The 13497-nt window shown below is 45.4% G+C and overlaps 1 protein-coding gene across 2 annotated transcripts in view; it reads left to right on the top strand.

The window, feature by feature from the left end:
- The window catches only part of VPS33B (VPS33B late endosome and lysosome associated), a 613489-nt gene that overhangs the window by 507067 nt on the left and 92925 nt on the right, over positions 1-13497 (top strand). For both annotated transcript variants that reach the window (XR_014978823.1, XM_085644389.1), the window contains exon 21: positions 2186-2287. Coding sequence is in view for 1 of the 2 variants with exons in the window: in XM_085644389.1 (XP_085500515.1) it covers positions 2186-2287 (102 nt within the window). In the remaining variant the exon portion in view is untranslated. The remainder of the gene's footprint in view (positions 1-2185; positions 2288-13497) is intronic.

The raw sequence follows: 13497 nt of genomic DNA, 5'->3' as shown, positions 1-13497 counted from the left end.
TGTACATTTACTTATCAGTTTTGTACACCTGATTAGCTGCTGTGCAGCATGGCTGAAAGTTAGAAAAACAACAAGCATTTGCAATGCAATAGGCCTCGCAATTACGCAGGTTTGAGCTATTGGCACTGTAAATGACAATGTCTCTTATTTATGTTTTTGTTTGTAAAACAAATAAAACGCATTGTCAATTACAATGCCAATAGCTCAAACTCCCGTAAATGCGAGACCTATTGCATTGCAAATGCTTGTTAATTTTTTCACCTTACATGGGGCAGATGTCACCATATGTCAACATGTAAGCAGGACGAAAATCACTATAATTTAAAAGGTATTAATAGAGTATACATGCCTTTTGTCCCTTTGTCAGTTGTTTGGATGATCAATAAATAATAAACAAAACACATTTCTTTTGCAAACCTCAGCGAAGTTTCTCTGTAATCCTTACAACCACTATCCAGATTGATATACAAATCAATGTAGAACAGCAGCAAGTGTGAGATCCTGTGAGAGGAGGAGAAAAAGAATGGAGGATGGATGTACAAAAAAAACCAGAGGAATGATAACCCAAGTTCCTGAAAGCTTTTGTACCATCTTGTGCTGTCAAACATCCAGGCAGCAGTGCTGCCTTGTCCTGCTCTCTCTTGGGTCCCCACCCCCATCCTTTTCCAGGCCTAGCTCGTGGCTCTGACTGAAGAGAAACAATGTAACTTGTTACTTTGTTTCCCTTCAGTCTTGCCCTGTGTCAGTGCGAGGAGCTCAGAGCAGGCTGCACACTGCAGCTGCTTTAGAGAAAACCTCACAGCTCTCTACCGAAGAGCTGAGGGGGCCCCCTTCTCCACTAAAGACTGGGGGCCCCCCTGCACCGCGGAGGCTGCCGGGGTGTTTGTTACTCCCCTGGCTGTGCTGGCCCCATTGTTGAGCCCTCCGCCATCCTCTCCTGGGCCTGCCGTCTTCCAGGTTGCGGGGCATCTTCTTCGGTAGCCCCAGTCGTCTGAGGAGCAAGGGTCAATGGCGAGGGCACCCGATTCCTTTCATCGTCATCGGAGTCTTCTATTCCTTCAAACAAAGAAAAAGGCGCGAAAAAGTTCCATTCGGCAATCTGCTGCTGGCGGGGGTGGCGGCGCTGTTCCTGCCGAAAGCCCAGCATTGTCCCGATGTGGAACACCCGGCTCGACTATCAGCTGCAAGCAGAAGCTGGCGGTGGTGGGTGCGCTGCTCCTTCTGAAAGCCCAGCATTGTCCCGATGCGGAACACCCGGCTCGACGATCAGATGCTGGGTGAAGCGGCGGGGGTGGAGGCTCTGCTCGTGCTGCTCTCGTCCTTGCGGAAGTCGGTGAAAGGGCGTAGGGCAAGCCCCCGCTGTAACTTGTACTTTCTCCTGGTCTGCAGCTTCTCCGTCCCAAGAAGCAGCGCCAATCGTCCTCCAGCAGCATTCCTTTCTTCTTCTTGCGATGGGGGAGTAACACGCCTGCTTTGGGCCGTTGGCCCCTTCTTATTCCCCCCTCGCGCTACCTAACTCGCCCCTTGATTGGGGAGCAGGCTCGCTTTGTTTCCTGGGGCCAATCCTGGCCCCCAGCGGCCTAGCCGGCATGCTAATGGGGGTGGAGGAGGGCTCCCGCCTCCGGAGTGCGTTTAACCCGGGCCCCCATCTGGTCCGGCTTTGCCTTCCTGGCCCGGGTCCTATCCCGCTTTGCCCTCCCTTGAAAAAACCCTTCTCCCCCCCTACCCCTTCTTTCCCCCCTTTCCCTTCTTTCCCCCCTTTACTAAGCTCAACCAGGCTAGCAATGGCATACATAACTATGAGAGTGCTTAACTTAAGTATGTTCTTTCTTTCACATTCTCCTTGCATGCCAAACTTACTTATTATGTACATTTTGACACGTGACTCATCAGCTGTGTATGCAAAAGTGCCCCATAAACTGTCGACAGTATCTACTCTCTGTTTATTGTCTGTCTTTAAAACAATAAAAACATATATTGTTTTAAAGTAGTAATTCACGAACAGCTTCATGGAGCAATAATATCACAGTTGTCCTCCAATTAATAAGAAAAATATAGATTAGCTGAATGTGTAGAAATGCATGTCAAAAGGACCATTTTCTAAGAAAGAGGTGAATTATTGTGACACTGCCAGCGATGTACTGTACCATTGGTATGACATATAATTCTATTTTTATGCTCCTAGATTCCCCGGTTTGCTGGAGAATACGATCTGAAGATCCCAAAAGACATGGCATATATTTTTAGTGGAGCCTATGTGCCTTTGAGTTGCAAAATAATTGAACAGGTAAGTAATAAAGTGCATTGATTTATATGACACTTTTGATGGTGTTGCACAGTTGCAGATACATTCTTGGCTCTTTTGGTGTGGATTAATTTCCAGTACCAGCTGTCGACAAAACATCTCACTCCCATCCTCTCTCCAGCAGACTGTCTCAGAGTTCTAGCATGCCAATATGTCTTATTTTTCATTACGTCTGGCCTGGAAACAGCTTTTAAATAAGTCACAGCCTCCGGGCGACTCCCTGGAAGCTATATGTAGCCCCGCAGAGCTAAAAGCCTAGTGAGAGTGAGGAGAAAACTGCAACCAGGAACTGGTAAGCCTGATTCTTTACAGATACTCATATAGACAGTGGAAGCTGGTCTTTTTCACACACCTAAGCCTGTGGAGGTGAAATAATCCTAAAACAAGTGAGGGGAAATCCTTGCGACCTCTGAAACGTTGGAAACGAGACAGGGCACTCGTACAAACCTGGAATCTTCGCAGCCCACTGTTGTAAATGCATGGAGGATAGAGTACTGGAAGATTAACCAGTGTCTGTATTGGTAATTGAGCCTGGTGGTGTATTGAAAGGAAGTGGTTGTGTAAAGAACGCAATAGAGAGCGCCAAGGGGCTCATTAAAACTGCAAGGCAACTGAAGAGCTCTTCAATACGAAAACGGATGTAGTGGGTAAACCACCCAGAGAAATAAAATTGTACAATATGCTGTTGCGCACAGATAAGGGAGCCCATCATGAAGGGAGAAGATGTGGCGCAGCGGCCAGAGCTGCCGACTCGTCGCAGGGGATACGGTTTGCGTCTGGCGTTGGCTCAACATCCTGTGATTCTGGGTAAATCACTTAATCGCCCCGTGCCCATGGACAGCGCCTGGATACCCTCACGGGTGATAAGCCGCGCTACATAAATCTACAAATTCTTACTATCCCTTGCCTACAGACATCATGCAAGAAATACAAAGCTTCAAAACAGCTATTGAGCACAAAATTGCCGCAGTCGCCATATTAATTTACTCCTCCATGTATGAAAAAAATGGCAGAAAGAGTGCAAGCCGGTATGTTCAATAAAGAGACAGTGCAGAAAGAAGTGCAAGCCCTGTAGGAAATGTATAAGGCCCTAGCCTCTCAAATGCAAAAATTGGAGGAAAGAGTGGCGAATGCTGAGAATCGGCCATAGGGTTTCCCTAGAGCGAGGAGCGAGGATCCCTTGGCTGAATACGTTTGTGAAAACTGAATTCCTAATACACTGAACCCAAGGAATTATACATTTTCTTATCAATTGAGAGAGCACCCCCCCACCTTCAGCCACCTCTGCTGCTTAGCACACCTCTCAGAGGTCTTATTGCACGACTCCTAACCTACTGCAATCAGGACACTATCCTAAAACATGTTAGGAAACACGGTGGTCTGTATTTTGAAAACAATTCTATCCTTCCAGACTATACTAAGAAAGTGCGAAATCAGCCGAAATCTGTTTTTCGGGCAAAACAAAACAAATAAGAGGTTGGGGTTAGCGTTCATTTTAATTTATTTTGTCCTACAAAACTTAGTTCTACAAGGAGACTGGTCCCACTTCTTTTAGGATCCTGACAGTGGCTCAGGACTTGGGACAGATCACTTTCAAAGACCAGACATTTTGGTGCCCGAGGGATAGGACATTTGTCAACAATGAGAAGTGGTTATCAGGTTTCTTCCTAGTATGGTTTGTTAGACAAATAGCTTGAAACTACTTCAATCAAATGCAGGAGGAGGCCGCCCTTTCATAGGATTTACAGCAAGAAGGGGATCAGCTGTAAGAGTTCGTCCAAGAAATATAAAAACGAAATAATAGCGAAGATGTGATGAACACTGCTTGATCTTTTTTAAGAAGAGCTTGTTGACTGGCTTTTGCATCCGTCATGTGGTGTGACTTTGCACAATATTTGTATACATGCTATGAGGAAGGGGAAGCTACTTGCAAAAGCTGTACCTACCTACGTTATGCCTTGTTACAGTGATGAAGTTTGTTGTGTGCGTGTTAACCGTTAGAATCAGTGGTTATTTTCTATCTTAGTCTGGGTGGGCCTGTTTTGTCTTCACGAGAGGCACAGCCGCTCCACTTGGTGGACCGGGAATCACAGGCCTCTAAACAGCCCCCTTGCATTAAATTAGAACAGGTAATATTACTTTTGAAAGTTAATGGCACTTTTACTTTGAATTTGGAGAACATTTGTGTTTATCTGTGGGGTATGTTTAACAGATAAGGTATCCTAAGCATGTGTAGACCTGGTGGCATCTGGGCACTGGGGTGCGAGGTCTCCATTGAAAAGCCCGGCCTTGAGGAAACGGCGGGAATAGAAAAGAAACAAGTAGAAAAATGCTTCAGGGCAGAAAAACAAGCAGAAAAGAAAGACAAAACAGAGGGCAGAAAAACAAGCAGAAAAGGCAAAATAAAGCAGAAGAAGGCAAACAGAGGGCAGAAAAACAAGCAGCAAAAGCAAAAAAGAGGGCAGAAAAACAAAGCGAATAGGCAAAACAGAGGGCAGAAAAACGAGCAGTAAAGCGTTTCGGAGGGCAGAAAAAACCAGCAGAAAAGGCAAATCAGAGGGCAGAAAAACAAGGAGAATAGGCAAAACAGAGCAGACGCGGGCAAAACAGAGGGCAGAAAAACAAGCAGAAAAGCATTTTGGAGGGCAGAAAAAACCAGCGGAAAAGGCAAAACAGAGGACCGAAAAATGAGGAGAATAGCCAAAACAGAGCAGACGAGGGCAAAACAGAGGGCAGAAAAACAAGCAGAAAAGCATTTCGGAGGGCAGAAAAACGAGCAGAAAGCAAAAAAGAGGGCAGAAAAACAAGGCGAATAGGCAAAACAGAGGGCAGAAAAACGAGCAGTAAAGCGTTTTGGAGGGCAGAAAAAACCAGCGGAAAAGGCAAAACAGAGGACCGAAAAACGAGGAGAATAGGCAAAACAGAGCAGACGAGGGCAAAACAGAGGGCCGAAAAACAAGCAGAAAAGCATTTTGGAGGGCTGAAAAAACCAGCAGAAAAGGCAAACCAGAGGGCAGAAAAATGAGGAGGCACAAACCAGAGGGCAGTAGGGGACAGGAGAACTGTCACAGGGGGAGCTGGCACGAGGACCTGCTTAATGCTGTCATGCTGCGGCCTCCATTAGGTTGGTCCTGGGGGGGTGGGACGCAGGGTGCCGGGGGGAAGGAAACAGCGGCAATGCGACAGAAAAGAGCAAAAAAGGCAAAACAGAGGACAGAAAAACGATCAGAAATTCAAAACAGAGCAGAAGAGGGCAAAACAAGGCAGAAAAACAATCATAAAAGGCAAAATGGAGGGCAGAAAAACTAGCAGAAAATGCACAACAGAGCAGAAAGGGACAAAACAGAGGGCAGAAAAATGAGAAGTGAAGGCCAAATGGAGGGCAGAAAAATTAGCAGGAAAGGCAAAACAGAGGGCAGAAATCAACCAGAATAGACAAAACAAAGCTAGAAACGAGCAGGGAAGGCACAGTCAGAAGGCAGCAGGTAGATAGGCAGCAGAGGGTAGTGGACTGCGGGCAAGCTGGTCAAGAGGGCTGTGCAGGATGAGCTGGCACGAGGACCTGCTCAATGGGGGTGCGCTGCTGCCTCCATTAAGTAGGTCATGGGGAGGACAGGGAGCTCGTGGAGGGAGTAGGGAGATGATGGGAGGAGGGAAGAAACTAGCATAAAGAAACGGCACAACATAGGGCAGAAAAGGGCAAAACAGAGAGCCGAAACACGTGCAGAAAAGACAATACAGAGGACAGAAAAACAAGCGGAAAAGGCAAAACAGAGGGCAGGAAACCAGCAGCAAGGCAAAATGGAGGGCTGAAAAGGTAAAACAGAGGGCAGGAAAACGAGCGGTAATGGCAAAACAGAGGGCAGAAAAACAAGCAGAGAAGGCAAAACAGAGCAGGAAACTAGCAGAGGAGACACAAACAGAGGGCAGCAGGGAGACAGTCAACCGAGGGTAGTGGACTGTGGGAAAGCTGGACAGGAGAACTGTCGCAAATGGAGCTGGCACGAGGACCTGGTAAATGGTTTGGTGTGATGGGCATATACTAGGAATATGGATGTTGTTGTTTACAAAAGTACCTGTCTCTGGGAGAGGGAGATGAAAGAAATGTTCACGTTTACTATTGCTCAAGCAGTGGAAGCACATGAGAGGTGTAACTTTGTGGAGAGTCTAAGTGGTTCGGTACTCCTGTAACTGTTAGCATAAGACTTGGTGTATAGAAATAGAGGGGTTGGGAGGCCAATAGTTTTTTTTTTTTGCATATGATCAGATACATTTGGAACTACTGGAAGGTTGTCAGGTGGACTGTAAGAGGGGCTTCATGACTTAATAGAAAGTTTCAGAGTCGATGCCTGCTTAAAAAGACATAGCGTGTCTGTGGCATTATAGGAGACACGCCATTGCCTTGAAAACATGATCGTGCTAAGCAGAAAAGGATGGTGTCTAGTATCTGCCTCCGCCTACCAGAGGGGTTTTAATCTGGGTAATCAGTTTCAGATGAAGGAGGTGTTAACAGATTTGGAGGGTCAATATTTGGTGCTTTAAGGAGTATGGCAAGGAAATGTGTGTTGTTTATGTGTATGCCCCAGATGTGAGTGATAGACACTTTTTCCATAGAGATAATGCGAGCTGTCTTCCCTTATGTAGATCTGATCTTGCTTTGGGTTAGATATTTGAATTGTACAGTGGCGCTCAAATAGACTGCCTAAGAATCCAGGCATGATTGAAACAATGAGGCAACCAATGGTGGAAATGGATATGTTGGCTATTTGAAGGCTACAGCATCTGACAGAAAAATTATATGTGTATTATTCATCAACGCACAAGACAGCTGAATAGATTTAGTTTTAGTAAAAAGCAGCACTTTACCTTGTTTCACGGATGCAGTTTATTTGTCGAGGTTTTTATCAGCAGATACAGCCATTGCAGGCACACTGCACAGATGCATATCTCAGACCAGGGATACTCACTTGGCGGATTAAGGCTGAAGAATTGTGGGATTCAACTTTTATGGGGGGAGTACAGTAGGTCACTTAGTAGTACTTCAGTCTTAACTGGGGTGCATCTATGACTAAAGCTAATGTATTGGAAGCATCTAAGTGTTGCTTGGAGGATAACGCCTTACTGGAAATACTAGAATTTGTTGAAATCACTAAGAAAGTGTTATGTTATGTTATTAAAATGTATTGAGCGCACGTATACCCTGAGGTGTCTTAGCAATGAGTTAAAGAAGAACACAACTGAAGAAAGATACTAGATAGTGGTGGATGCAATGCTGGAATTAATCTCAGCCACTGGTGATCACTCAAGCTGCATGCCACTCTAAACAAGGGCTCGTTTTACACAAATCAATACTGACCCTGCTCCTCATAGCAACAGTCTATCAGAACTCCCAGTGAAGATCCTTTCCAGAAGGGAACTGTGGTAATGTGAGCATTGGCTCAGAATGCCCAGACATTGGAATGTGTGATGAGGTCATGAGGGCACTGCATTCCGATTGTAAGCAGTTGCTCCAGGGCCCCTTCATGGTGAGACTTATCCTCTCCAATAAACATCTTCATACCTTCTCAGACTGCTTGGAGTCATCTTTATCAAACTGGCGACGAGGATGGGATGTTTATGGATGTCACTACGCAATTTGGATAATGACAAGATAAAGAAGGGGCCAGAGAGCAAACCATTTACTGGCTTGTTTTCCTCACGACTGAATTCGTCATTGTTCACGAGTAAGTGAACCACCAAGGTGAGAGACCCATTTTTCTGTCATCTGCTCATCGTCTCATAGTTAGCAATCCAAGACCGCTTTTGTCCTCGATTGTGGGCTTGAGTGCTATGGTGGTATGAGAAAGGGAAGCATGCCTTGGCATACCGATTGCATACCCGTCACTAAGCGATTGCCAGTCGCTAAGGTTAAATTTAAACATTCTTGTAAACGTTTTGTTGTTTGTTACAAGGATTCATGCCACTAGACTTCAGTTATAGTAAAGTCTCTCCAAAAGAAGGAGCTGCAGCAACTAGAAAAAGAAGTTGAGATTGGGAAAATGAGGGAAGTTGTGGAATTAAAGAGGTGGCACAGGGACACCTGGGACACACTGGACAAATTCACAAGGGGAGATCATGCAGCAGCTACGCAGGGACAAAAACTGTGAAGCCTGCATTCCTGGTTGCTCAGTAGAGGAAGGTCTCACACACATACTGAAGTTAAATGTCAATTACGAAGAGACTGTTGCCACTGAGGAGGGACATATAGATATATAGTTTGAGCAAGTGTATGCTCTGCCATGTCCGAGAAATGAATTGAATTGAATATAATTGAATAGGGAACTTACAAATCGCACACTGTCACTCTGAAAGGAGCACCCTGGCGCTCTCCAGGTAAGGTCAGGCATGCTGAAGAAGGAGGAACCTATATACGAGAGTGACAGACTTCGTCTGGTATACCAAAGATCCATGTCTTTAAAGCCTTCATGAACTGATTTTCTGTTTCAAGGCATCTCAGTTTGTCTGGCAAAAGGTTCCAAGCTCTGGTTCCTAAGACCGTAACTGCTTTTCCTCTCCTGGTTTTACATCTGTAGCAGGGGCTTTTAAGAAGATGCGCTGAGGAAGATCTGAGGGTCCTAGTTGTGGTATAAGGGGTGAATTTTGCTGACAGGTAGGTTGTACCCTGTTTGTGTGCTGCTCTAAAAGTAATTTAGAGGATTTTGAATAAAATTCTCTTATGTAAGGGGAGACAATGGAGAGCTTTTAGAGCAGCCGATGCGGAGGCCCTACGCGGAAGTTTCAGGACCAGACGAGCTGTCGCGTGCTCGACCACCTATAATCTCTTCAGTGTTGATTTATTGATCCCTGCCAGAAGGCTACTACAGTAGTCCAAGCAGTAGTCCAATGCAGATTGTTTTAAAAGGTTCTTGGATGCTTTGAAACTGCCTAGCTCACGAGGGAAGAGAGAGACATGTTGGACCCTCTGCATATTAAAGAATAACTCCTAGTAGTTCTTAAGACAGTGCAGAGAGGGAAGCCCCATGGGTTTACTGCTTTCTGTCAGAATTGTACCATGTATTTGACAGACCACTGGTAGGACATCTTGAGGTATACCACAAGGCATATGAACAAGGGAAGTTGCCATGCATAGCGAGAGAGGCTTTTCTCACCCTGATTCAAAAGTCAGATAGAAACCCGACCAACATGTGGTCTTATTGCCTGTCTTACAGTGGTAAACGTAGATGTACTGATACTAAGTAAGGAACGGCCACAAGACTGTTAAAAGTTGGTAAGCCTTCGCTTAATAGTGTTCGCCGTGGTTTTGTGCTGAGCAGGAGCATCTCACACATCCTAAGGCGTTTTATGCATACAATGCATAGACTTGTGGAGGAAGAGAAACACTGCATGCTGGGGGTGTTGGACTTTGAGAAAGCCTTTTTATACAATTGAATGTTAATATATATGGCTGGTACTAGAATGCATGGACTTTTACCCTGTATATCTCAACTGGGTAAAGTTATTATTCTTCTCCCTGTCAGTAGGGATAAAAATAGGCTGCCTTGTGTCGGACAGAGTGACACTTCAAAGGGGGACGAGACCAGTATGTCCTTTTCCGCCATGGCTGTTTGTGTCAGCTGCAGTGTCATTAGCATGTCAGCTAGTAACCCAGCTTAATGACTGGAATCAAAGTGGGCAATATTACCCGTGTGTGCCCCATGTATGCAGATCATCGCTGTTGTAGCTGATCACTGCTGTATCCGAGAGACTTGACTATTTTGGTGCCTATATTCTTACCAGAGCTTGATGTCTTTGGAGAAATATCTAGACTTTGTATTATCCTTTGGCAGACGTAACGTCATTGAGCAAAACTGACTTGCCAAAGGTAGGAGATGATAAACTAAGTGATTTTGGTATATGGGAATGCTGGTTACTCATGAGACAACGGCACGGTCTACCCTCAACAATGGCAGAGCAATAGAGGAAATAGAAAATGTCTGTCACATTGGAAACGCTTTGCTATTGTTGATAATTGGTAGATTTTGTTTAGCTAAGGGGATGTTTCTCCCACGCTGTAAATACATAGTACAAAGGTCTATGCCCACTATCCCACAGCATACATTTGGGACATTTGATCAGCTCCACAAATCACTGATTTGGGAAGGAAAAAGGAGCAGTGACAAACTAGATACTCAGAAATTGCACGGGGACAGAGGATGGATACGTCTGCTAGACATGGAATTGTATTGCATGCAAATGAATGGGGAGCAATCCTTTGGCAATTGCTATATCCTCCTGACACAAAATCCGTGAATGATACTCAATTGATATTTCAATGTCAAGCGAGTAATTTGGGATGCAATCGTGAGAAGCGTATAGGATGTGGGTAGATGCAATACAACATTGTAACTAAAGCTGCTGTCATAGAGGGCTGCTTGAAATATTTCCAATCGACCAACTAGAGTGTCACAACGCAGAGTGGGTTTGTTGATTGCTTCTGCATTTTGACGAACAGACCTGTGCAAAACATCTCTTCATACTGCTCTACAATGGACCTCTGAAAACATTAAGTCTTTGTTATTAGTGACTCTCAATATTGATCTATAGTAATGTTGATTACTGATTGCAAGTGTTATATCAACCATATTGCTTTACTTGCTGAATGAGACCATCAAAACATAAAAATCAGCACCTAAAGTTCCTCTAATTTTTGAAGAGCTGGAGTTCCTATTTCCTCATTTGGGTGGCATTGCATAAGTATGGTCTGACGCCTGAGGAGTATTTAAAAGACTCTTTCTACTGCAGATTAATCACCTTTTGAGTATTTCCTATGGTTCAGACTGGCTCTGGAAACTTTTTTGAAGTACCTCTGCACGGCGTTCTGCTCCGCAAATGAAATGCTGAGCCTTTGTAGGTTCCGCTGACTTCAGTTGCTTTTGAGATTGTCCCGCCCACCTCCAAACGCAGAGCCCCAAAAGCAAAGTACTGTGACCAGAGTGTGGATTCCTAGACATGGGACCTATTAATGTATAGTGTTCAATCACAGAACGGGGAGGATGGAAGTCGGTGATGGACCTGTAGCTACATAAAGTCTCTACCAGAAAGAGCATTACCAAAGATAAGTAACTTGGTTTTCTGATATAGACTTCTAGTCGCAGATTCCTCACCTTTTAAATAGATACGAAAGCAGTACCTAATTGGAGGTGGACAGTGAATGAACTCAAACCAAAAGTCTTGGAGACCAAAAATGCCTTTGTTGGCAGACCTGACTGTCCAGATTTTAGTGCTTCTTGAACATATGGAGGGACACCCACATAGCTGCCTGGCAGATGTCTAGGTCAGAGACTCCACATGGTAACTCATTGGTAGCAGCTTTGGCTCTGGTAGAATGATCATGCAGTCCTTTCCGGAGGCTGCTTTTTTGCTAGCATGTACCAGATCTTAATGCGAAGCATAATCCAGCTGGAAATGGTTCTCTTCTGCGCCGTCTTGCCTTTTTTTCATTCCAGTGAACCCACAAAGAGCTGATTGTCCACCCTGTTGTCTTGGTACGATCTAGGTAGGTTGATGCTCCCTTGGTGTCCAAGCCATGGAGTCTCTCCTCCTTCTTTAAGTAGTGAGGTGGAGCATAGAACACCAGCAGTGATTTTATGACTGACGTGCTGCAGCATCAAACGTTTGGTAGAAAAGATTCCCAAATCCGTAGAACCAGTTTGTGTGGGAAGAATGTGGTGAACCGGAGGCTGACGCAGAGAGCTTGAAGCATTCTAAGATACCGCGCTTATGATATAGCCGATGAGGATCACTGTCTTGAGGATAAGGAGCCACAAAGGACAGCTGTGAAGCAGCTCAAATAGAGTGCACATTAGAAAGGTGGGCAACAAGTCAAGGTCCCATTGTGGCATGACGAAGGAAGAAGGAGGAAACAAATGTTGCAACCCTTTCAAAAATCTCATAACCACAGGAGACTTGAACAAAAGAAAATGGAAAACAAATTTTTAAGCCTTGCTTTATTATTGGCAAAATGCAGTACAGCAATGGCGTAGAAAGTAACAGATGGTCCGAAGGTGTGAAAGTGGATCCGCTCTGTACTGTATTAGGCCAACATTGAATTGGAAGCAGTGTAGAGACAACTACAGAGGTATGGGTAAGAGAGATAGCAGAAGAACCACAGGGACCAAAGGGTAGTGAAAATTGGGCCTGACACCTTTAGTTGCAACCTTGCCTGAGGACTGATTGGGCCCTCAGGGTTGAAGGTTAATTAATGCCATGGGCTAGCTGGTTGTAGGTAACTGTCATCTTGGGGCTGAGCCATGGCGAGCTCCGTGGCCTTAAGGCATCACACTTGGTTGCGAGATAGCGTCTTCCCTGAAAATATCCCGGAGCGACTGGTTGACTTGCCCTTTGATGGGGTTTTGCTCTTTGATACTCACGCCGAGTCAGCGGTTCGCTGGCTCCTGGCGGGCCTTTGTCCTCCCACTTAGGCCCTTTTGGCCCTGTCGTTTATGGTACTTTTTCATTTCGCATCCTTTAGATGCGCTCTGTGTTTACCATGGGCAGTGAGTCTTACGTCTTCTTTTTTCTGTGGTCAAGTGTGGCTTACACTTTTATTGGCATCCTTTGGATGCGTTTTTGCTTTCAGCTGCCTGTGGCCTTTTGTGGCCATGTTCCACAGGTTGCTGTGTCCTCTGACTGTGGCATTCAGCTGGTGGCTTGGCTCAGTGATGTTATTACGGCTCGGAACTCAGCTCCCGGGTTTGGTTCGTTACTGCGTTCTTTTGGCCTGGCTTCTTTCCCTAAGAGGTGTCCCCAGTTGTTTGGGGTATACATACTCCATGTGGGGTACTTGTACACTATTATAAAGCCTTGCTTATCACACCTGGGAGTCATGTGGGCGCCATGCATCACTTGGTGGTCCGTTGTACGGTGTTCAATGTTTTTCCCTGTTGCCGTCTGCTTTTGCCATGGTCATCCACATCCTTGGGAGGTTTCATGGTTTCCTCTTCCGAAACGGCTCCTACCTGCCCTTACTCTTCTAGGTATGGTCCGGTATAAACATGTTCATGCTCCTGGCTCGTTCTGTCTCTCCATAATTGTATGTTTATACATTTATGTCTACATGCCGGTTGCCTTGGTATCCTCTTCCTACGTCGCCACCTCTTTTCGGGGCTGCGACATCTGGACCAATCTCTCCATGTGTGGGGCGGGGGGCTTTT

The sequence above is a fragment of the Triturus cristatus genome, chromosome 3_1 (assembly GCF_964204655.1).
Source record: "Triturus cristatus chromosome 3_1, aTriCri1.1, whole genome shotgun sequence".
NCBI lineage: Eukaryota > Metazoa > Chordata > Amphibia > Caudata > Salamandridae > Triturus > Triturus cristatus.
This window is presented reverse-complemented; position numbering and strand designations above follow the sequence as displayed.